At 33.5% G+C, this 25817-nt stretch overlaps 1 protein-coding gene across 1 annotated transcript; it reads left to right on the top strand.

Moving 5' to 3' along the window:
* Positions 1 to 6278: 6278 nt before the first annotated feature.
* On the top strand, positions 6279 to 23203 carry Gycbeta100B (guanylate cyclase soluble subunit beta-1-like). The gene is made up of 15 exons (XM_068766988.1): positions 6279 to 6431; positions 9998 to 10020; positions 11238 to 11311; positions 12242 to 12342; positions 12936 to 13054; positions 13599 to 13754; positions 15310 to 15463; positions 16074 to 16228; positions 17883 to 18014; positions 18687 to 18769; positions 19554 to 19724; positions 20112 to 20349; positions 20978 to 21115; positions 22222 to 22379; positions 22965 to 23203. The coding sequence occupies exons 2-15, from the start codon at positions 10018 to 10020 to the stop codon at positions 23083 to 23085; spliced, it is 1803 nt and encodes a 600-aa protein (XP_068623089.1). The 5' UTR covers positions 6279 to 6431; positions 9998 to 10017; the 3' UTR covers positions 23086 to 23203.
* Positions 23204 to 25817: the final 2614 nt, after the last annotated feature.

Genomic DNA, 25817 nt, shown 5'->3' with positions numbered 1-25817 from the left:
AAATATGGACGAAGCTCGAATGAATAAACACACTTTTACTTCGGTGTTGTTAATACCACAAGACCTTCCGACCCTTGGAAGAATCCCAAACAATTTTTGCGTTAACTGGTTTATAGTACGTATTCGCCTTAGTTGGTGTGGTGTACAGACATATTTGATTTCCACGATACAAACAAGTTTTAAAACGAATTAATATTCTAAAAAAAAAAATTCCGGTCTAAAAAGTCAACGCCGTATCCTTAAATATTCTATATTGTTTCATCATGAACATCCCTTTATTATTCGGTATGATTATAACATATTTCAACAGTTTTTGCTAACACAGCATTAGATGTTTGTTATTCATATAAAATAATTTTCATATAGTTTTGTACTGAAGCATTGTTTACGGAATTCGGTTTTGAAATCATGTATTCCCAGAGGCATGTACATTTTAACAAAGGCTTTTGACATTTTTTTACTGTACCACACTCCGCTAATACCGATAACTGATAATAAAGCAACAATTTATGTGTACGTATTTGTGATTTCATAGATATTGAATAAATAGAAAGACTGTCTGTGAAGGAATGCCGATAATTCCCAACTTTTTTTATTTATTGTTGTTGTATATGTTACGTATTGTTGCAAATGTATTTACTATACCTATTTATTTATGTAAAATAACCATGTATTAATTAATGTTAAGTCAGCTTAGTTTCTCGAATTCTGACCACGAGACGGTTGACGTGGCGGTGCTAGGCCCCAAACTACCACCTAGTTTCACAGCTACAACAAAATTTAAAAAAAACGAACGAAGGTCGCGGGAAGACGCTGCATGCGGACAGCTTAATACCGGTCATCGCGGCGATCGTTGGCGGGGCTAGAGCTTTGCAGTGGGCATCTATCGGCTTACATGATGATGAAGTCAGCACAGGAAAACCTCCTAAATAAGGAACTTGTTCAGGTCGTCGAAAGACAATGATTGGTGGCCGATTCCAATCAGTGCTATTCGAAGTCCATGTAGCTGGCCCTTGTTCAACAGTGATTATCTTTCGATAAAGACCATGATGATGACGAAGTGCTCTTTTTCAAGGAATCGTTCAGGTCATCACTCATTTCTCCCTCTAAACATTTGTAATTCGTAAGTAATACCGCTTTTTATTTGCCGGACGCAGTGGCCCTGGAAATTACAGAGTAAATGAAACAAAGAATTTCATATTTCTTAACAAGCTTAAAAGTCTTATTGTTTGATTTTTTAATCTTACATGAACTTTACAGGCTTTCTACGATCAGAGCTTTCTTTACTATCATGCAGAATTTATTCCTCGGTTTATACTACCTCCCAATACGTCGGTAATATAATGGTTATAGATGTAAAAGTTTTAAAGAGGCGCTGAAAACTATATATGGCTGAACTATCAGCAAAAAGATTTAAAGCTTTTACACCAATTGTATATGTCACATTCGTTTTCTTTTCTATTCAAATGCGACAAAAATAACTTCTGGTCTATAGATCTGCAGAAGCAGATAGTAAACAATGATTGATTTTAATATGTAGTAATCCGATTTTAGAACACGCTTTTGATACTATATTTTTGAATTGAATTTATAATTATATTTAATATGGTGTATCATATATTGATAGCAAATTGGCTATACATTTACTCCTTTAAAGTTTTTACACCGAAAATTAATCGCCTTATATGTAAGTTGCCTGGATTAAGGCTCCTGAGGGAGCTTTCAAACTATTTAACTTAAAAAAAATGTTTAACCTGGGCCTTGGCTTGGCATATAGGCTAACAGTGACCATCCGTTAAAAATATTTTCCATAATTTTATTATCTTAAAATATCCTAAAAACTTGATAGTTGCTCCCGGTGTATTTCCCTAGAAGAACCGAAAACAAACTAAGCCGAATTTATTTTTGATCACTGAGAAAAATGTCCCTAACTAACTGAGCAGTGGTGGCCCAGCTGTAGAAGACTGAGACTTGTAGGTCAATTACCAGGATACGATCTTATACAGTTCATACTTTGTGCATTAATTATAACAACATTGCTCACAAACAAGTTTCAGCGGATGAGCAGCAGCGTCCTGTACGTACCACACCACATACCACATTGCGATTGCCAACTTGCCTGCCAAGCCTATCGATTTTAGTATATCCCCCCCTAGATATGTTTGAGGGAGGTTTATGTCTTGCGATGGCGTCAATAGGTTGAAACGACGACGATAGAGTTAAAGCAATTCTTTCTCAAGATGCATTAATTTTTAAAAAAAACCTTTACACTCTAGTGAGACATTTTTTTACATTTTTTAATATTATTATAAGCCAAGCCTTTATTCGGAAAAAGTTCGCATATACAATTTTACAACACTAAATTTACTATAAACAAACATATCGTCAACCTTCTTCTGTTTGCTTATAGTTGGCAAAAGCCTCCTCCGTCCCCTTTTTATTGTTATAATAATAGTTAAACATCGAATTGTCGACTAACCAAGATAATCGATCTGATAACAAAATGACTGATTTACCAGAATGGCTGGTGAATACACGCCAACACGTGTAATTAGAAGGTGAAACACAGGGGCTGAAAGTTGTTAGCGCCTGTAATCAGATTTTCTTTACATGTATTTGGTTGAGTTTCATAATGTAGTTGTGAACAACGTCATTTACGTAAACTATATAAACTCTTGCCATATTAACTTTGTATAAGTCTTAATTAATACAATTTATAATAAATTAGAAATAGCAGGTCTTAAATAAACCTAACGACGTATTTGTTATTTTTATTTATTAATAGTGTGGTCAATGTAGCTGTAGAAAACAATGCAGTGATAATAATCAAACAAAATAGTATTAACTGTGATGAAACTAAAATGCAACACAATAATGAGATAATAAGTGTATTAATTATTGTAGTTTTTAAACTTAACCTTAGACGCAAAGCCACAATTGACAGTTCCTACAGTGTGTGGTAAGGTACAGTGTAAAAGATACAGCGAACTTAGCATCAGATGAAAAATATGTTTCAATTAAAAGGTAGTGTGTCTGATTTTACACCGCAGGTCGGTACACCCCTAATGGTGGTAATAAGCAGCCGCACGATTTCCCTGGACTGGTCGGGCGGCAGTAGGTCGGAATTGGAAGCGCCGGATGCAGTGGCGTAGCTATGGTATTTGGGGCCTGGGGCAGATTGGGGCTTGGTGCCCCCCCCCCCCCCCCTCCTAAAGAGTCTAAATAATTTCAAAATTCAGAACAGAATGTAGTTAATATATATATTTTTTGGTTCAAAATAAATATATATAAAATAACATTAGATCTTAATAAAATTTATTGGGAAAATTTAAAAACGAATATTCTTCGCTTTTTGGCGTGCAAAGTCATTAATCACATTTTCAAAATCAATAGTGTCACTAGTTCGAAACACAGATATGTTTTTGTGATTTAAGGCCCTTTTAAAAAACACTTTATGTGTTTTGCGAATGAAAGGCTTAAACACTGTGTATATTATAATTGGTAACCGTTTACTTTTTTTAATGTTCATATTATTTAACAACTTTTTTAGCACAAAAATTCGATATTCTTTTAATGTTATTTACTTTAAATTATGGTTTTCATTTTTCTTTTAACATTTCATTATTCATCATTCAAAAAAAAATTCAAAATAAATATTTTCAACTTTGGTGCCCCCCTGCTTGTGGTGCCTGGTGCGGCCGCCCCGCTCGCCACCCCCTAGCTACGCCACTGGCCGGATGCCACAGGATGTGTTCGTGCTGGTGTTTCGTGATGCGAGGTACGAATAGATTCAACTTCAATGACCGAAAGTTGTTAATTATAAAACACATTGGCATGAATTTAAAGCCACTTGAAATGTACCGTAATCATTCAAGTGTAGAAATATTTTTCACCGACTTAAAAATTATCTGACATCTCTTCCATTTATATTTTTTTGTTAAAATTATTATTTACACATATGAAACGCTAACATGCACGTTACAACACATCAGATATCGAGCTGTGCGGATTAGAAACGTTGAGTCGAAACACTTGGTACAGCTCCTAGGAAAGTCCACAGTGTAAGAGTGTCAGTGGGCACATTTCATACTCGTTCTATAGAAAATTGGGGAAGGCGAGATAAAGTCGTGTAGTTTGAGAGCGCATTCCCCAAAATGAATTCCTTAAAAAATGAACACCTTCGCTACTCGACGGCAGTCAATGTATAGCAAATTTGCTATCAATTATTGTGTAGCACATGGAGTTAATAAAAAACGAAATGATATTTTTAAAAATATCAAATAAATTCAGCTTGCTATATGTTAAAATCAATTATTGTTTATCCCAACCTATAGACTTTGTACTGGCAGAATTTATTGGCTTATCGGATTCCAATAGAAAAAAAAATAATGAAACATACTTAAGAAACATGCCTTACAGTGGACGCGTATCGACTATATATGATGATTTCAGATTTCACTTTATACGTGTTGCTTAGAAATAGCTGACAAATAAGCTATACATCCTCCGCTTCATATTTATCGATACAATTATTGTATTACAGAAGAGAGCTCTTCATTTAATTTATAATATGAGACCTATAGACCCTGGTAAAATAATTTCTTCATGAAATGTTATGGTATATGGGTAAAAAATCTTGTAAAGGATATTTTAAGAATAAATAGCAGCGGTTCCAATCCAAGCTTAACTTGCAAGCATATTTTAAAAACATTCAATGTCCCTTAAGCATGCCCTTAAAGATATGGACTTGCTTTTTTCACTTAAATATACATGTTGGTAAAGACACGACTAGTATTTTTTTTTCCATATTATTTTCAAAATATTTTTTTACAGCGCACTCTTTACTTCTATAATAATAAACAACCAAAACAAACAGAACCAAAACTATAGGCATCTTTGAAACGATACACCTACATTCCAATTTGATCCTTTTACCGATTTACAAATTTATTTCAACCATCAAAGCTAGCAAACGAAAAAGATTTAATGGATTCAGGCGTCACATTGCGGAAGTCCATCCTAAATAAGAAAGGACCAATATCTAGCCACCTCCGCACATGCAGTGGTTGTCGTGCATGAAAGTGCACCGCCCGCCAGCCCGCTCGTAAATGCGCATGCGACAGACAATGCAAACTACACAACCGCCACCGTTGCTACACAGATTAGTGCTAAACACCGAGTCGGTGTTTAGCACTAATCTGTGTAGCAACTCCTGAAGATGCCCCGTGGAGGGGTGGAACACGTGTTGGGTGAATTTACGGTGGCGGTTGTGTAGTTTGCATTGTCTGTCGCATGCGCATTTACGAGCGGGCTGGCGGGCGGTGCACTTTCATGCACGACAACCACTGCATGTGCGGAGGTGGCTAGATATTGGTCCTTTCTTATTTATAAACGAAAAAGATTCCATCCTCTCATCTTACAAATACACTGCCATGTATTTACGATCCTGTTTTATAATTTATTTTCTTTTAAGAGCAACTGTTTTTAGCTCTCTCTATTATTAAGGTAATAAGATTGCGGAATAAATTAAAAAAAAATGGAGAGTGCTTCCGAAATTTCGTAAAACGTTTTCTTCAAGACTGAAACATCAAAACTTCAAAAACCACTAGCTTTATGGGAGTTATTACAGAAAATACTACTATACATTGTTTTTTTTTTTGTGAATGTGTTTTTCTTTTAATTTGGCTGACACTCTATGGAGTGATACGAACTTCAACCGTGATTTGGTACCCGATATATATTCTTATTCTAATTTGTCGAAAAGGCCGAACACTGACATTTAAAATTATATACAATTACCCATAGGCATACCTCTTTCAATTCCTAACAAGAAATTTATTATCAATTTTCATTACCATAAATTCGCCAATTTATAGCCGCTAACTTGTTTTGGTTGAACCGACTAAATCATTTCCAAACGCAATTAATTTGATAGCCATCGATATAACTTTGGTTTTATTGCTCAGTTTTATGATCTGTAATATCAACTAAACTTAAGGCTGCTACATACTCTGCCACCTATTGACGTAAAGATTGAAGTCTTTGTTCAAATGCATCGACAGATGTCACTACAGAACAAAGAGAAAAGATTACAAAAAAATTATGAAAAGGCTTTTCAAGTAATAGAAAGAGAATAACTACTTCTTATATAGATATTTTGTCATTATGGATCATAGCTAAGCTGGATTTTTGAACAAAATTTAAAAACAAATGACAAGTATTTTTTTTAATACTCTGTGCAGAGCTGTACAAACGTCAGTTCAAGCCAAGACATTGGCGTATTCAGTTATGTGAAGAGTTGAGATATTATCGCAGAAATATACGCTAAAATTTACGTAGCTTGGTAATTAAAATATTGTAAGGCTTCATTCCCCTGCAGCCTCGTAATTTGAAGAGCGACAGACAAGAGAAGATCAAATAGGCGAAAAAAGGTGAGAATAGTTGTAAAACATTATTAAAACTATATTATTTTAAGGGTCATAAATAAACTTAAAATTTTATTAACTTTCTGCTAAAATTTTAAAAAGTACAATAGTAATGCAATAAAAATAATGCTCATTATTTCGGAATATTAAGAAACGTAATTTTTCGGCAAACTTTATATTTATATTTCTTGTTAATAACGATAAATACAGTTTAAAATTGTTAAATTTATTCTTTAACTAAACTAGGTTGATAATTAAGTATATGTATTAAATTGTAATTAGATTAATTTATTTTAATTCTACATTATTTACTTTACTTTTCTTGTACGATGAGTTCACCGCCATCTAGCATGAAGTAACGAACCATGTACTATTTATTACCTAATACTCATGTTTTAGGTAGAAGCGCCTAGATGTCGCTGTTTTGAAATTTACTAATAACATCACAAGAGAACAACAAATTGAATGGACATTTACTATACACACAAATACTATCTCTCTAACACTACTATTTAATTAGAAAAGTTAAGTGAAGTGAGATATTTTGAAATAACAACAATGGAGCGGTGTCTTTAATCTATTTTCATAAGCTATTTTTTACAAGAATATATTTGTTATTAATTCACTGGATGATTTGACTTACGAGTACGTACACAGTTTATTTCTTTTTATATCCGTATATATATACTTGTTCATTTCGTGATAATCCTTTTACCTAAAAATATAATTTTTGCCCACAAAATAATATCTTGTTAGACTGGCAGTCCTGGGGTAAACCTTATTTAAAATTAGCTATACAAAATTAGACGAACTAGAAATTTACCTTTGGTACTAGTTTCATACAGAAGAGGGCATTCAGCGGAAACCACCGCAAATCTATTCCTATCATCAAAACAATAGTTTTCAAATCATGTGTTCAAACATAACTTCTCCTTGTGTGTGCAAAGGACTTTGATCTATTCGATAAAAATGATCTCTTCTCTCTTTTTTGCGATAAACTTTTAAACCTACGCTAGCAAGAAATTTAACAATTTTTTTTTTAATCTGGTAAACTCATCATAATTGTCCATTTCTTAAAATCTACAAAAAGTGCACATGGTCAAAACAACTGTTAAATACGCTTTAATTGTTTGTACCTTATTATTTTTAAGTGTAGAGTGGTTGTATTAACATAATTGCATAACTATTTATACAATGCGCTGGAATAATATCATAAAGGTTTCTAATAGACGCGCGGCGTAACAAATGGTACGATGTTTGTTGAGGCGACGTTTAAAAAGTTGACGTTGTTAAAAAGGTGCCCGACGCGGCGGCTTTCCACGAAGTGGGTCCATTTTAATATGACACATGCACGATGACTTGAAGGCGCTATACTTAGATGGCAGAGGCTTAAAGTGGCTCTCCTCCACGACCGGTTTACTACGTAGTATTAGTGCGCCCGATGAGGCGGCGTTCTTGAAGGCAAGTCAAATGTCAAACAAGGCGGTTATTCAAAGGAAGACATGGGAGGGATTTCAAAGAGACTGCTCAAAGCGTGCCGTCGGTCGGAGCCCGCAGGTTAACAAGTTGTGTAGCATATACCGTGGCAGCTACAAATTCAGAGACCTTTGAGATACTAATCGCAAAATTCGTATTTAAAAAAAAATTGATTGAAACCAATTTATTTGCATTTGTTTTATGAAATTAATAATTATTTGGGTAGGTCTTTGAAAATAGAACGTTCAGAATCTAATAAAAGTTTAAAACTAATACCAAGCAATAACACAATGCAATATTGTGTTATTTTATACACCACGAGATAATATTAAATGAATTCTTCTGATGTTATTCGTTCCGCGTCCCGGAAGACTTGCGCAAAGAAGGGAAAATTAATAAAAAGGGAGCTGTGCAAATTTCCTTTTTCCTGTCTTCAAAGCGATTGTGATATTACACTGCAGAAAGAAATAAATTTCTCGCTTAGTGCAGAATAAATATTTATCATTCATTGTCTACTATTTTATTCTATAAACTAGCTGTTTTTTTCGTTTTCTTTTTCTTTTGAGTATTTTTAAGATATTGTAAGTACCTAGGAAGTAAAGTAATAAAGTTAAATATTTATTTTAATGTAAGATGTACCACATATGTTATATACTAGTTATCCCCCTACTTTGTGAACTAATTGAATACTCCTCAACTCGCTTTCTGGTGGAATATCGTAAAATCCGGTCTTAACTAACCTCTATTCAGCGAAAGAGATTTTCCATCTAAATTTCAAGTCTTGTAGTAATCTCATGTTATATACATGAGGTTGATAGAGTATCGACGCCAGGGCATTCGCCTCATATCGAGCCACCATCTGGCACGATGTACCGAACATTCATCACACTTGTACACATGACACAGCAGCCGCGCCTACCTAGCCCGCGTTCAAGCGAAAGCGGTCAGGAGAGGCCCGTGCCGCTCCCGACCGCCGAGTAGTCCTCGCTTCGCATAACTTATACTACACCTCATTTACTACACTGTACACCTACACGGGTATAGTTCCTCTTTGTGCGTACGTCTTCGATGTAACTGGGATACGATCACCCAGCGTAAATATTTAGTCCGCGGACCTACTGTTTCCGCGGATTCAATTTCGATGAAGCTGCACAAAGCAGCTGCACCTAAATCAGCTAGCAGCACAACTTAAAACACATCAAATACAAATGAAGGGTGATTGGTTATAGGTGTAAAAGGTTTATAGAGGTCAATCTTTTTAACGATTTCTTGTGCGCGTTTGACAAACTCTCCTAATGGAAAGCGGAGATATGGTCGCAGGTGAAGCACGCAGGCTCAGTAAGTAGCTACTCACACTGATCCTGAAGAGACCTAGGTTATAATTCTCGGAAAGTGAAGAAGGAAACGTCGAGTCGAAATGCTTGGTACGCCTCCAAGGAAACTTCACGGTGTAAGGGTAATAGTGGGCCGACTTCCTACTGGTCCTAAAGAGAAATGGGAATAGCGGGATAAAATTGTGAAGATCCGCAGCGCATTAACCAAAATAAATTCCATATAAAATTTGTCAGATTCGCTACTTGCTTGCGGTCAATGTATTTGTTGTTTTTGTTTCTCATTTACTATCAATTAATGTGTAGTACACCCTATCCAAAAATAAAGCATTTAAAGTTAATAAATAACATAATGATATTGTAGAAAAAACGCGTTTTTAAAAATTGGTTTGCTGTATTTGTTCAAATCAATAATTGTTTACTATCTGACCGTGTAGACTTTGTCCTGCAAAATTTATAGGCCTGATCTTCCAATAAAAAAAAGTAAATTAATGTAACATATTTCAGGGGTATGCCGCTGTCGTGTAGAGGGTGTTTGTCGACTGTATTTGATGATTTAGGGTTGATTATAAATAGGTATAAAAGATTTTTACTGACAAATTTGCTATACTTTCTCCGCCTTTAAGTTTTTACACATACAACCAATCACCCTTTATATGTTTGAAGTTTTTAAGAAAAAATAATAGTTTTTTCTTCGTTTCGTTTATCCTTCAGTGTTTCTTATAAAATATATTAAAGTTTTGTTAATTGATTGTAATCTTTCAGGTGAAAGGTGAAATCTTAAGATGGTGAGTTTACCTTTGATATCTCTTTAAATAGACCTTACGACAAAGATGTAATAATTTACAATATTACCACTAAATTTACCAAATGCTTTTTAAAAAATTTATCAAAGTCAAAGTCTCCTTTTTGTCTATTATGCCTTCTCTTGCATTAATAATATATTATTATGCTACAAGTCTTAAGACTCAGTGTTATAAGTAAATATTTAATGTGCTTTATTTTTTTACTTAAATAAGGTATTAAATAAAAATACCATATATATTTTGAAGAAAAAAATAATATAAATTCGGTTTATTATTGGCAATTAAAAAATGGTAGCTCTTAAGTTCGATATTTTGTATATCGTAATTTTTCACTCTTTGGAGTAAAAATTGACCGCCCAATGATGTCTGAACACAATGGACCCCGAGAGGAGATCGGGATATTATTGAAGTGCGTTTAGCATTCCTAGTCAGCAGGCCTAGGCCGCAAGAGCGGACTGAACCTCTACATCGGTTAAAATTATATCATTATAAAATTCTTAAATACAAACCAGCTATAGACAAACCATCCAGTTATGTAAGTCCAATTTCAAAGAAGATATCACAGAATCACCGAACCCAACTCGAAGAGGAAGGTCTTTCACCGATGTGTTACCGACGATGTCTTTTGGAACTCAGACATGGTCTTTTATGATGGACCTTATAAGGACGCTCAAGTTTACCCAGAAGGCATTGGAAAGGGCTATACTCGGAGCTTTGCTGCTAGGTCGGATCAGGAATGAAAAGATCCGCAGAAAAACCAACTTCCTTGTCTGAAGTAGCCGTGAGCGGGACATTATTGTTAACTGTGTGACTCTTTAGACTTATACTGATTGAAGTTATTGATCTGTCTGCATTTCAATGGAAAAATATTATATATGATAACAATTATTATATAAAATAGGTGTAAAAGTTTAAAAGCTTTTTTCTGACAAATGATTTTACACCTTTAACTAATCAATGTGTGGCTAATAAGCTGTTATCGGTGTATTGTTTGAAAATGCCGAAATAATAATTCGATGATTCGATTCAATGATCGAAAAAGACTAAGACGCGATGTATTCGCTAAGATCAGATATTGTCGAGAAACACTACCCGGTTATGTTGATCGATATTGTACTAAAATATATTTCGTTCACTTTTGCCACTTAAATTAAATTATTTAAATCCTGCTAAGGACAATAATTAAATTTTATTTTCAGTACGGTTTTGTGAACTACGCCCTGGAACTACTAGTTTTAAAATCATTTGGAGAGGAAACATGGGAAAAAATAAAGTAAGTAATTGAATTTTGTACATATATTTTATATAAATGTATGTGTAATAAGACTGGTTAGAAAATTATCAATTATATAGGACTAATTAGATTGGACTTGGAAATTACATCATCATCATTTCAGATATATAACGACCACTGCTGGACACAAGAGTCCCACATAAATTTCCAATGAGGTCGGTAGGATACGGCCAGCATTTAGTGTTTTACGACAACCTTAACAGTCATCAGCCCACCTTGTGATAATACAAATTATGCATTAGATATTATATTCTTTATGTTATATATTTTATAAATTCTCGTTTAAAGACAAATAATACATTTATTTATTATATATGTTGATATAAATAAAAATCAGATAGAGTAAAAATCGGGTAAATAATTAAGTACAACCCTTTCATATTTCTTTTCTTCCAGACAACCATTTTTATGTTAACAACTCTAAATCTTACATTATCAATTTAGTGGATAATTATTTTTTTATTTTCTGCTGGCAAATCAACGTTGATAGCATTTTTGAGGAATAAGTTCGATTGATTTTAGCGTTGTGTTGTTTCTATCTGTGAAAACTGTTAAATGGCCTTCTGTAATTATAATATTTATTTATATCAACCGAAAGACGCTGAATGAAGGCATCCAGGGACTTCCCGCGGCCTTGATTATTTTAGTTCACCACGTGGAGGGCTTTCCCACGCCGCGTATACCGGATCGTGGTTTCCACTCATGAATCTTTCGGCCCCAATGGTCGCCTACTGCACGAGAGATGTGTCGCGCTGTTATATATACTTCATAAATATATGAAGGAGTTAAAACGCCCATATAGGAAGATATAGAATATATGCAGATGTAGAATATGTTAATTTACAGAAAATCTTTTGATACTTATCTATGACGGATTAAGACCATAATATAAATTATTAAAAAATTTAGGAAGAAGGCTGCTGTGTCGATGGAAGGCAGCTTCCTGGTGCGACAGATCTACGAAGATGAGATAACATATAATCTAATCACAGCGGCAGTGGAAATTCTCCGTAAGTCAACTTTTCAATTGGCTATGGCTAACTTCAAAAGTCACAAATTATTTTTTATACTTTTAGTCATATAGTTTTCCAATACAAGGTTCGTTCGAGGTTTGCTTTGGTTAAATTAATTTTGTAAAATCTGTACAATGGATCGTGAACGAGTTTTAAATGATTTTGCAAACCATACTTTTAATAATATGAGGTTACTCCGTACTACTTAATAAAATTATAAAAAGTTGACATTTATGTTTATATTCAATGTTACTGCTGTACGAAAGTCACTGTTTTTATAGTGAGTAAAAAGTGTGATAACTATCGTCATCATGCAGCTAGTAAACACCTACTGCATAGTATTAACCTCCCTCAAAGATTGCTACGATGATCGCTTTTGCATTGCCCGCATCCAGTGACTTACCGCAACCTTGTCTTTGTCGTCGGTCCATCTAGTGACCTCACTAGGCCTATCCACGCCGCGTCTTCCAACCTTTCGACTCTATCGGCCTTCGCTTGCACAAGTTTGTAACTATAGGACTTGAACTATTTTATGTTATCCGAATTTATTCCCAAACTTATTTTTTAAAGGTAATTAAAAAATTTTGCAGAGACACCAGCTGATGCGATTTTGGAGTCGTTCGGAAGAACTTTCTTTGAGTTCTGTCAGGATTCAGGATACGATAAAATCCTACAAGTGCTGGGTGCTAATCCACGTGATTTTTTACAAGTATGTACGAAATTTTTACGTTTTAATTTAGTTCATTTGTAACATACTAGCTGTCAACCACACACTTCGGAGTGGCTCGAATTGCTGTTTGTTTGTTACATGGACATCATTATGAATAATTTTTGTATGCCAAAAATGTTATAGCCAAGTATTATACGTACAAGAGTTATAGTTTGAGAATATCCTTTTTTAATGAATGCCATCTTACCCCACCGTGGGTACTATTTCGTTAAATCCTTAATAAATATTAAATTTTAGTATCTAAGACCATTGGTTCCAGCAATATTGTACATGAGTCAGTACACAGAGAGACTGTAAATATGGTCCTTGTTTTTTAACTTATGTTTGCACCTAAATACGGGTTTTGCTTAAAAGGATATTATAATATTATAACATTTACATAAATACATCATACATACATGCATACACTCGAGTATATTATTTAAAATAAAGATTATATTAGTATTTACAAATCAGAGCTTAACTATAATAATTAAAAGGATACTTTAATTTATTGCTAAAGATGATATAATATTATTTGTAGAATCTAGACGGACTACACGACCATCTAGGCACATTGTATCCGGGCATGCGTTCGCCGTCGTTCCGATGCACCGAGCGACCTGAGGACGGGGCGTTGATACTCCACTATTACTCCGATAGACCAGGATTGGAACATATAGTGATTGGCATCGTAAAGGTACACTTAGTACAGGGTGATTAGTTATTGGAATATAAAAGCTTTAAAATGGTGAATGTGTAGTACTTTTTTGGCAAACAATTTATGGTACACCCTATCCAGAAATCAAAAACTTCAGAAATAATATAAATGATAGGAAGATGATACATTATTTATATAGTACAGATTACTATGTATTAAAATCAATTATTAATATCTGATTCAGTAGACTTTATACTGGCGGAATTTATTGCCCTAACGAATTCCAATAGAAAATATAATTTACTGTATTAGGGGCGAAAAGTAATGTCGATTCTGTTGATATATTTTTACAGAAAAACCGATTGATTTTTGTATGCTAGATGTTTAGATTTGTATGATTGAAAATTTGTATGATAGATGGAAAAAGGTTTTTGATAACGAAGGTGAATATATTGTTGATTATAAATAAAAACTTATTAAAATGTAGTCGTGTGAATTTAACTTTAAGCGACATTATTTTCCAGTCCCCCTAATATTTCAGAATGATAACTTTATACAGATATATCTGATTGGAAATATATGTAGAGTTTTTATAATTAGTTTTTGTAGACGAATTCGTTTTACGTATAAAAATGAGTGTTTTAATGAATTTCTAAATAGTTACTAATATCTGTCTTCGTTTTTTTTAAGAACTTGAGTTATCCATACTTGATGTAATTTTAAATTAAACACCAACACTATTGCTTATAGTCATTACTTATACTACAGTCATCGTAAAATTTATTCCTAGTCATTTCGATTCACTACACAAACTTTTTCGGTATAGTTCACTTTTCTCTCGCTTGGGTATGGAATCGTTATTGTAAAAAAAAAATCTATATTTTCTTTAAATATCGCTGCAAATATTTATTAATGTTGCGTCATTCTACAGCTGAAACACTATTTAGATGAAGTAACCGCAATAAGCCTTACAAAGCAATTCGCAGCCACTGTAACTTACAAAGCTCTCCTCGCCGGACGGTTAAAGATAAATAAAGACAACCTTCGATCATTCTTAATACAAGCGTTGCTGAAATTTTGTTTCTTTATTAATCCCAACGCTAAAGCTTTTCAAAGGTAGCTATGTTAGCCGAGCAATAGCAATCGGCCCTTTCGGGCGGCCTTGGTTCCGAATATAAATACTTGACCGTCACGTAATTACTGCCTTTATAGTCGTCCGACTTTTCTGAAGCATTCCATTAACTATATTATGTTATATTTAGTGGTCGTTAAAATCCAGTAATTTAAGAATACATCTTGTAATCAGACGCATTGATGATAGGCTAGTTCCATAGTCAACGTTAGATATGTAAGATTTAATGATGATCACAAAAAATAAAGCCGTCTAAGTTTGCTGTGGGCTCTTCATAGATCCATGCAGGTTTGGAAACCTCGAAACTTTAATTTAAAGGAAGTAATTACAGGGGACTTCAATCTAATTGTACTCCTTAGAGTCTTCTGGTATTCTTCTCATAACGTATACATGCATAGATAATAATTTGAATAAATAAAATTTATACGTATAAACCTTTTATTATAAACATTTGACTTTCAGACTGTAGCTAGCAAACTACATAACACGGAAGTGAAGGTGGAAATACTCAAGACTAAGGAGGAATGCGACCACGTTCAGTTCCTCATCACGGAGACTTCGACAACGGGCCGTGTTTCCGTACCCGAGATTGCTGAAATCGAAACTTTATCGCTTGGTAAAATTCTATACACAAATAATATTATTTATATATTAAGGACCCTATAAAGTATTTTTTAAACCCATCGCTCAAATTATTATGTCCATAATTGTAGCAGAGCCACGCATGTTTTACGTGATAACAAGTTGATCTTTCTGTTATCCCATATGATTTTTATTAACACCATTAAAACTATTCTTGTTTGTACTATATATATAACTATTCTTGTATATTGTAACTCTTCAACTAACTATTCTTGAGGCAAGAGATACCAACCTCCCTACTTTCAAATTGGAACTTTCTTATTGTTATTTTTTAATGTATGATTACTATTTTTATATATTCCCAAATCCTTTGATTACGGCTGCAAGTAGTAACGGCCGGTCTTAAAGATAGAAACATCTTTATTGAAAATCAGCGCTGTAGTACATTTGAAGCTGTAGTGCAGTACATGGATGAATAAGTTTCCATTTTTGTATAGTAATTCTAAACCATCAATAAACCTTCTTCCTTTCTTCTTCTTTATTTACTTATGGAGGTCTATAGACCTATATCGTATACGATATTATAGTCCAGAATAAAATATTAATTGTTTATGTAACTGACTCTACTAATTGTACGTGAACAGAGCCGAAAGTGAGTCCAGCGACATTTTGCCGCGTCTTTCCATTCCATTTGATGTTCGACCGCGAACTCAACATCATACAAGCGGGCCGGACCGTGTCTCGCCTCCTGCCCAGAGTCACTCGACCTGGTTGCAAGATCACAGATGTTTTGGATACGGTGAGTAGTTAGTTAAAAATATTTATTGCTAACTTAGTTATTTTTCCGTTAACAATTGCATTAACAAGTTGAATGCTATGTGCAAAGACGAGGTTCATTGACTACATTTCTCATAAGCCACATATTGTTATTATCTAACAATACGCCCATAGAAGAGTGGCACGAGGCACTATTGCCCAACTGGACGACGTGGTTATCAAATCCAATAAAAACTTTGTTTAATGTAAAACGTAAAAACTTTACAACTTACATATATGTTACATATTATATACTTGTGAATATAAATCTCAATTACTAAAAATAAATCACTTTTTATTTTGGTTATTGGGTGAGTCGCAAAGCGTAATAAATTTATAAACAATAACGTGTTAAAAGTAATGGTCGTTCAAAGATGTATTGAAACCTAAAATACGTATAAAAATGAAAACAACTACGTATATGTAGTATGTCCAAAAAAACAATATGCGAAGCTCGAAGCTGCACAAAACATGTAAAGACAGCAACATCAGGAGAAAGTACCAAATTAAACTGGTTAATTACTTAGGCTTCTACATATTCCGCTTAGTGTGAGAAACGCGGAGCTTAATGGATACCATGTGGATGCTTTCGAGATGTGGTGCTGGGGAAGATACCTCATACTCAGAGTAACGCATTTCGCACCTACAAATCGCCGGGTACTGAAGCAGTCAAAACCTCAAACAAATGATGATGACTGGAAATGTCAAGGATCATCGCCCGTGAGGTTGTAGTCCCATCAGTTTATCGGACCAAATTCGTTTGTTTCTCGACACCAATCTTCACCTGTGTTCTGCTATGCCAAACAAAGGAACCTGTGGCGCAGTATAATGAAGATGAAGATATCTCCCTGTCCAAATAATCATAATCCTCAGTAATGATGGCAATGATAGTAAAAGAACACGAATATAAATTACAAGTGAAAACGAAGTCCTTTATTAATTTTATCTTCCTAGTACTGTTATCTGATAATATTATCATCTTCTATGGTCTATTACACACATAAATGGTGTAAAACAAAAATGCTCTCAACGGAGGTCAGTTAAAAGCCACATAGTCCGTTTGCGTTAAAGATTAAATCAAATCTTCATACAACCACAACGTTCGAAAGTATGCCTTCAATAGATCACCTTGTAGCTTTACTGGTTATTAGAAACAGTTTGATTGGTTACAAGTTGTGGCTACACCAGATTATTACATTTTTAACGCGAAAGAACTATAGATAGGTATTTTTGTCGTAAAACACGCCGGTTCTATGGGTCAGAAGTTCTGAATTACACAACGGAATTGTTGAAATACCACAACGTCTAAAGACGAAGGTCTTTCATCAGTGTGTTGCCGGTGATGACTTTCGGATCGTCTACTTATCGGTCGTTTACGATGGGCCTTATAGGAAGGCTTAAAGTCACCCAGAGAGCAATGAAGCTTTGCTGTGAGATCTAATGAGAAGTTCGCTAGAAGAACCAAGGTCTAGTCATCGTGGCGATCTTTGGTGCAGACCTATGCCTTGCAGCAGGTGTCGGCTGACATGATGATGTCGATTGTTAAAATTAAAATGAGGAACGATACCAATTTTTACCCGACAATAGATCCTTTTATATTTATTGTAATTAATTTCGTTACTGGCCTTTTATTTCAGGTACGGCCACACCTGGAGATGACATTCCTAAACGTATTGGCGCACATTAACACGGTTTACGTACTGAAAACTAAACCTGAGGAAATGAACCCGACCGATGCCCACGAGGAGATTGCTTCACTTCGTCTTAAGGTAAAATAGTGTATTAATTCAAAAGTTACAGTATCTAGAACCGTGGTAACATATAGAACTAAAACACTGCCTATATTCTAAAAAAAATTACAAAATAAGTGTCATTCATTTATTCATTTTTATTGTCAGCCGATAAACGCTCACTGCAAGATCTTGGCCACCCCCAAACATTGCCACAATGACTGGTGTTGCGCTACCCGAATCTATCTCGCAATCTTGAATATGTTGTTGGTCCTTCTTGGTAAAAACATAACATAAAATAGGTATCAGCATCAGATTTATACAATTCTAAGTCAAAATATATTTTAAATGGCAACTCTACTCTATAACAGTGTCTTGACACATTTCTTTAGGGCTGTCATACTTTTCTCCAGAGTAACTTCAGGATTTTCAGATATATGTTAAGTTGTCAACTAACCGCAACGATATATATAGCAATTACTGATACTGGGTTCTCTTTAACCGTCTACTTCTTCGTAAATAATAAAATATTTAAAACGAATTGATAAAAAGAGATTCTAATCTATTTTTTAGCCCAGTGACAATTAACTTAAGGGCTGAGTATATACATAATAAAAAAAATGTTGTTAATGAAACATTTCTCGTTTAGAATTTGCTTCTATTAATAAACGACACAATGATGATTTAATTATAATTTTTTTATATTCCCAGGGTCAAATGCTTTACATTCCAGAAACAGATGTGGTTGTTTTTCAATGTTATCCCAGTGTTACAAATCTCGATGATTTGACTCGGTAAGACATTTATCTACGTACATTTAATTTTTATTATTAAAATAATACGACATCATAGGTGATAACAACTTAATTTTTATTAAATACCAAATGTTTTTTCCAAGACAAACCATATATATAAGTCCAACTTCATCAATGTCAGTAATGTTATATTAAAAGTGAAAATAAATGAAATTAATTATTTTTACTTTTAAAAACATAGATAAAACGTTTTAATTTTTATTTTTACTTAGGCTGTTTATCTATTAGCAATTACAAAACTTAACATAGGATTTAACATGACAAAGCGCTAAACATGTTTAGCCTAAAACTTTTTACTGTAATTAAATGTCAACACGCAAAGAACGTCCGCTTCTGAACATAAGTCTTCCCCCAATAAGACCAGGTGAAAGCGGCTTGCATGTTCCGATGACCATAACAAAGTCGTCTGTCCACCCTGTGGGAAGATATACTATACTACGCTTGTCGTTCCATGGTCTCCACTTCGGAACCTGAAGGCTCCTAGAGCTTCTGGAGGCAGGCAGCTTCTAGACACAGGACTTTTCTAAATATTTCAAATAACAATTAAAAGCTGCCCGCAGCAACCCTGCTATCTATCTTAACAAGGTCGTCTGCCCGCCTTGGTCTCCATTCCAAAAATTTAAGACCCCAGAGGTCAACAGTTCTTTATGATGACTAATAAGGTCATCTGTTGACATAGTGCGTGGTTAACTCGTGCCCTTACATTATGTTCAATAATAAATCGGCATAGGAAAGCTAACATTTTAAAACTGTAACATTGTAGTCGAGGCTTGTGCATTTCGGATATCCCGCTGCACGACGCAACTCGCGACTTGGTGCTCATGTCGGAGCAGTTCGAGGCCGACTACAAGCTCACACAGAACCTGGAGGTTCTAACAGACAAGCTGCAACAGACCTTCCGCGAACTCGATTCGGAGAAGCAGAAAACCGATAGGTACTTTCTTAAGATTTATTTCTTTAACTTACCTTTTTATTTTATGCTATTTTATGTGGAAAACAATCAAAAGTTTTTTTTTTTTGTTTTTAGTTATTAGTTGCTATACAAGTTCCTAAAACGGCAAAGACCATATACCATCTTATTTACAGTTTTTTTTTCTTTTATTTTCTAGTTACTGCATCATATTTTATATAAATCTTAATTTTATTGACTTAGTCTAATAGAAGTAAAATGTAGTAGGTATTTCTCATTGATTTAAGTGCTCTCTATATATTTAAAAATGAATCTGTGTCTGTCTGTACTTGATACATTCAAAAACCATACCATCCAAACAATATTTTTAATTCTTTGTATGTATATGCTATATATAAAAATTTGTTGTAGGCTACTATATTCGGTGTTGCCAATAAGTGTGGCCACGGAGCTCCGTCATCGTCGGCCAGTACCAGCGCGTCGGTACGATCCGGTCACCCTACTTTTCAGCGGAATAGTGGGCTTCGCAAATTACTGCGCCAGAAACACCGACCATAAGGGCGCGATGAAGATTGTTCGCATGCTCAACGACCTGTATACCGCCTTTGATGTTCTCACTGATCCAAAGAAGAACCCTAATGTTTATAAGGTATGATACACACGTAGTAGGAATGCACTTATCCTGATTACTATAAAAGTTTAAATATGCCGAAGTCACCGATAGTCATTAAAAGAATACGTAAATATTAGTCTGTCCTAACCTATTTTATAAGTGTACAATAAGGTCTCTGAAAACCTTTTAATTTTTGCTATAAAAACAGACAAATTAAAATTGGTATTAGCATAACATCAGTAATTGAAATTCATAACCAACAAAAAAAGAAAAGGGGGTATGATACACAGTAAAGTACAGAACATGGTCACATATATATTTATTAATTTAAACTAGGTTCCAGCAATATGACGGCAATGAAACAAATCGTAATTCTTTCGAAGTTTTGCTAAGCACCTTCAAAAAATTTAAGACATTGGTATAATGTATTAATTAATTGGTTTTTATACATTATTCTCAATTTTCTCCGTATAATACTAACAGGTTCGATACTAATATTAGACATATTTATCTCCTCTTTAATCTTTAATATAATAATATGCTTTATTAACTTTGCCTTAACATAAGATTTAAATTTTTTGACGGATAAATTTAAAGTGGCTTCAAAGATTTTATTATTGAAGCCAATACCACACGTACGATACAAAACTGATAATATTCTTAGGTGGAAACTGTTGGGGACAAATACATGGCGGTGTCGGGATTGCCCGAATACCAAGTGGCACATGCCAAGCATATCTCCTTACTGGCACTTGAAATGATGGACTTGTCGAAGACCGTCACAGTGGACAATGAACCTGTGGTAAGTCTTAACCCTTAACATTTTTACATATAAACGATAAATTTAAATACACACTAACTGTCGCGACAGATTTTATACTGGGAGAAGTATATATATAGAAAAATTTAAATACTGTAACTTCTAAGCTATCACTTTGTATTAAATGTGGAACGAATGAAGTTTACGGTGAATACACAGGTCAAATACACAGTTTACAACAATTTACAGCCATTACATATTCTAAACATTTTTAAGCATTAATTCAATTTCCTTTATTTAAAAAAAATTACTATCAAAGTTTAAACTATTGAAAGTTTAAAAAAGTGGCTAAATAAGATATATAAAATCGGTAAATTCGTTCTGATATCTACAATCAATGAAACCACTATTTATTTATGTCTAATAATAATTTTAAAGTTTCTTTCTTAGGATATAACATTACGAATTAAAGCATTACTACGAGTATATTTACTTGCGAAATAAACTAGTTAAGGGCAAAAGATCTTTAACTAAGCCACGGAACTAGTATATTTCGTCTCTATGGAGGATATTTTATATTTTAAATATCAATAGCATTTAATTACGTTAGTAACTATTAATCTGAAAAAAATATATAGGTTCTTTATATATAGCATTATAAAACAAAGAATTTTGTAAACTACATAACTAAACGTGTTTTACTACAACTGTACGCTAGTACAATACTCTGCGATATAACGTATTTTAATTATCTTCGGCAATAATTTAAGGTTCTTTAAAAAAAACTTGTTATAAATTCTTTTATAGCATGAGTGAAACAAAGTTAGACCATTCCCAATTTATTAATTACTCTACTAATGTATTGATAATATTGTAAAAGTAGTAATAAAAAAAACCCCAACCGAGTTTTTTGACTCTTCTAAGGTGGACTTTTGGTACCCTCGTAACTTTAAGTTGAAGGATATAAATGTAGGGGGAGTTCAATATGAATAACTATTATCTGTTATGATTTTGAATAAAAAGTATGTATATATTATATCCTTCTTTTTGTTCTCAAAGTCATGAAGACTATTTCCATAAGGTATACACAGTACTAAAGTAAGTAATTACTTTGCAACGCAAAAAATCAATTTACTTTTTTGTATCAGGGCATAACCATTGGTATACATTCTGGCGAAGTTGTGACCGGTGTAATTGGCCATCGCATGCCACGCTATTGCCTCTTTGGCAACACTGTCAATCTGACCAGCCGATGCGAAACTACCGGCGTACCTGGAACTATTAACGTCAGCGAAGACACTTACAGGTAATAAGAAAATAATTGTTCAAATAATTTTAATCACGAAACAAATTCTAATATTTCTTTAACATGGTTCGGTAACTTTTGATTACAAAATATCACATCGTAACTGTCCTACATTTGTCGATATCTAAATAGAACCGCATCGAGTGCTTAGCATCAAAGGATCCTCCAGTGAAGTGTTTCCCAACGTGAACCCATTCCCCATAGGTGGGCAATTTAATTGATAAGGACTGTCAATTCAAAAGTGGACTGGACACGAGTCCGCTTTAATATAAATCATATATATGTCACATAAGGTGATGAAAGAATAAAAAGAAGAATTAAAAAGGCATAATGGCATGGCATATAAAGTTGAAAAATACTGGTCTTAGTGTGTCACTGTAATAGAATTTTAATTAAACATATACTTTTTGCTTACAGCAAATATTGTTTTTACAATCAACGCTATACTTTATTGTTATAAAATTAGTACACAAACTTAACAGTAATTTGTTCCTCGATTTTATTTACATACCAGAACCGTTATTAATACATCTGGGGTACATTTTGTTGTAATTGTGACTTTTAAACGTAATTATTTCGTTACAGCTACTTGATGGGAGAAGACAACTACGATGAACAATTCGAGTTGACCTACCGCGGCCATGTTTCCATGAAGGGCAAAGCGGAGCCCATGCAGACTTGGTTCTTGACTCGTAAGAAGGTCTAAATGTTTGACTGAAGTCAAATTATCTTTTCTAATAATTAACCAAAGATTTATATTCTCATTAAATGTTTAGATGTTTTTCCAATGTTTATATTCAGTAGAAAATTTTCAACAAAGCACTTTTCTTGTAGCCAAAGGTATTATAATAAATTTAACTTACAAATTTGTTTCTAAATAAAATTGGTTGATATTATTTATTATAGTAAATAGTGTATAATTATTTTTTTTTTTAAAAATCAAATTTAGTGTTTATGAATTATTGTAAGATATTAGTTTATATGTCGTTTACTATGTATAGAAAATCTGTTACACATAGAAATGTTATGTCCAATGGCTTTAAATGTTATTAATGTTCAGAATTTATTCCCAATGTTTGTGTTATATTCTATACTCTACATACATTGTTTCTACTCCGTGACCGAGAAGTGGTTATTGACTTTAATGTGTTACAGCTAATTTTTTAACAGCTAGTACTTAATAGATATACCAGTAATTTCGATATTTTATTTAGACAACGGTACACTGTAGGGGTTAGAACGTTTTCTTTTAAGAATCTCGTTGTTATAATCTTTAAAATATATTATTTATTTCTTGTCGCGATACAGATAATCTATGCAAAAAGTATGAATAAATGGCATGGTGTAAGACTAAATATCACGTGGCACCAAGCCCCCTGATATGCCATGACTCTTTCGGGTCTCCGAATAAAAATTGTGTAGAAAGAAATTATAATACAAAAATGGTTAAGGAGAATACGAAATCAATCTTTAATATTGATTGTAATGTAACGGCCTAGGCCGAGATTCTCAAGGGAGGGCTCGAGCTAAATTACATTTAGGCTACGTTCCTACCGCACTATGCCCGCTACAAGGCAGCGGAACCGCTAAATAAAAATATTGCAAGTGTAAATCAAGAACCAAAAAAACCTTGGGAAGACTTTTTAAAAATAAATAACGATGAAAAGAAAGAAAAAGCACAATCTTCTTTTTTAGTCGGTCACTCACGAATGAGGATCGTCATTTCTTTTATAAAATGCGTTCATGAGTTGTCTCTATGTCTCGATCTTTTTCTTTTTATCAGAATAAGAATTCGAAGTGCTTACTTAAAGGATATATCTAAATCACCAAGAACTTCGTATTGGACATACTGATGTTTCTTTTTCTGCTCCATGTGAACTTTTCTTAATTATTTTCGCATGTCATTTCTAAAGAAGATTCGAATAATAATTTGAAAATAATTTGAACAATCAAGCCACAATTTTAAGAATCATGAATTTTTAACAATTGTAATATGATAAAAAAATTTAGCAGTAATATATTTATTCAAGTGATTCGGAAAGCTACATAAAAAACTGTAAAATCACCACTCGACACCGCTAATTCCCTTACAAGTATTTATTCGATTCTAAGTAATATTAATCCTAAAATTGAGTACAATCTCTCATATCGTAAAAATATTGATGTTAAAATAAAAATATTGACGTTATTATAACCCTCTTAGCGGCCTAATTGAAAGAATTATTGACATAATTGATATCTACTATTTTAATTAACAGTTTTAGGCCAGTGGTTTTTTTTTATATATATAGATGATCTAAATGTATTTAAAATTAGAAGTGATTTGTATTTCAAATCTAAATTCAAATTCTACAATATTTACATAATAATGCCTATTCACCACACCGTTATTAAAAGTTAATCTCTATAGTCTAATATAGTATATTTCCTTAATTATAATAAATTCTAGACTCAATTATTATTATTATAAAAACTTAAAAATGTATGTATGTATTAAGCTATGCTGTTTTCACTTGTTCTATGATAAAACTCGGTTGTACGCAGTTGGTATAATAAAGTTTAAAGCTTCTTATTTTCGTACGAATAATCAATTTTTATGTAGTGTTTTTGAAATATTAGAATATCTTCATAAATAATAAATGTTTCGCTAATTGTTACCAATTTCGGAATTTGAATTAAGGATTATGAATGTAAGTAAAACTTTAGAGCAATGCACTTCAACAGGTACTTTTTCGTGAATACATGTTGTGAGAAAATAAATGTTTTATTCTTTTACCCAACATCGCTACGGCATCACAACAACAAATTCATCTTGTCGCGTTGCCACCCATCATGTCGCTAATAGTGGCTGATTTAGAGAACACCGGATGCACCTGTTATATGCAATTGTTTCTCGCAGTGTTACAGGACTTTCTCAGCGAATTTTTTGTGAATGTCAATTCACCAATCTGTCCAATAAGCTTTACAAGAAAAAAACAAACCACTAGATTCGCAACCTTTCAACCTAGTAAATAGCGGCCGGGTAAGTATCTCGTTAATTTACATGTAATCAAAATCATGTTGGACGACATTTTCATCAGTTGAAAACCGACGTCAGTGTTAAAATCAAAATTTTGAGCAAATCGTTTCTTCGAGGCCTTTAACTACGTCGTGACTTTTGATTATAGGTTTGAGTATATTTGATTGTGCGAAACTGATGAGTATTTGTTAAGGGAGTAAAAGAGAAAAAAAATGTCATTTACGTATATTTTGTTAATCATTGATAAAAAGTAGAGTGCAATTTTTTTTTTTCAAAATTTAAATTTTTTTTTTTCAATGTCCAGTCGTCCCCACCTTATGTCTTGAATACACCGTTAACGATAAAAATATATGATAAGAGATGTTTTCTAACTTTAACATTCGAAGGCAACACCGTCTTCCGATAAATCTGCAGTTTTA

Source organism: Battus philenor, unplaced genomic scaffold, assembly GCF_028537555.1.
Source record: "Battus philenor isolate CCGP_79_NKW_IND1 unplaced genomic scaffold, ilBatPhil1.0.hap1 SCAF_22, whole genome shotgun sequence".
NCBI classification, from domain to species: Eukaryota; Metazoa; Arthropoda; class Insecta; order Lepidoptera; family Papilionidae; genus Battus; species Battus philenor.
The sequence above is the reverse complement of the archived record's forward strand: the minus strand, read 5'-3'. Positions and strand labels throughout refer to the sequence as shown.

Excerpts from the sequence above, each read along its gene's own strand:
- Gycbeta100B (XM_068766988.1), top strand. Across the intron at positions 18,770-19,553 it reads AATCTCGATGATTTGACTCG|TCGAGGCTTGTGCATTTCGG; the intron begins GTAAGACATTTA and ends GTAACATTGTAG. Across the intron at positions 21,116-22,221 it reads CAGTGGACAATGAACCTGTG|GGCATAACCATTGGTATACA; the intron begins GTAAGTCTTAAC and ends TTTTTGTATCAG.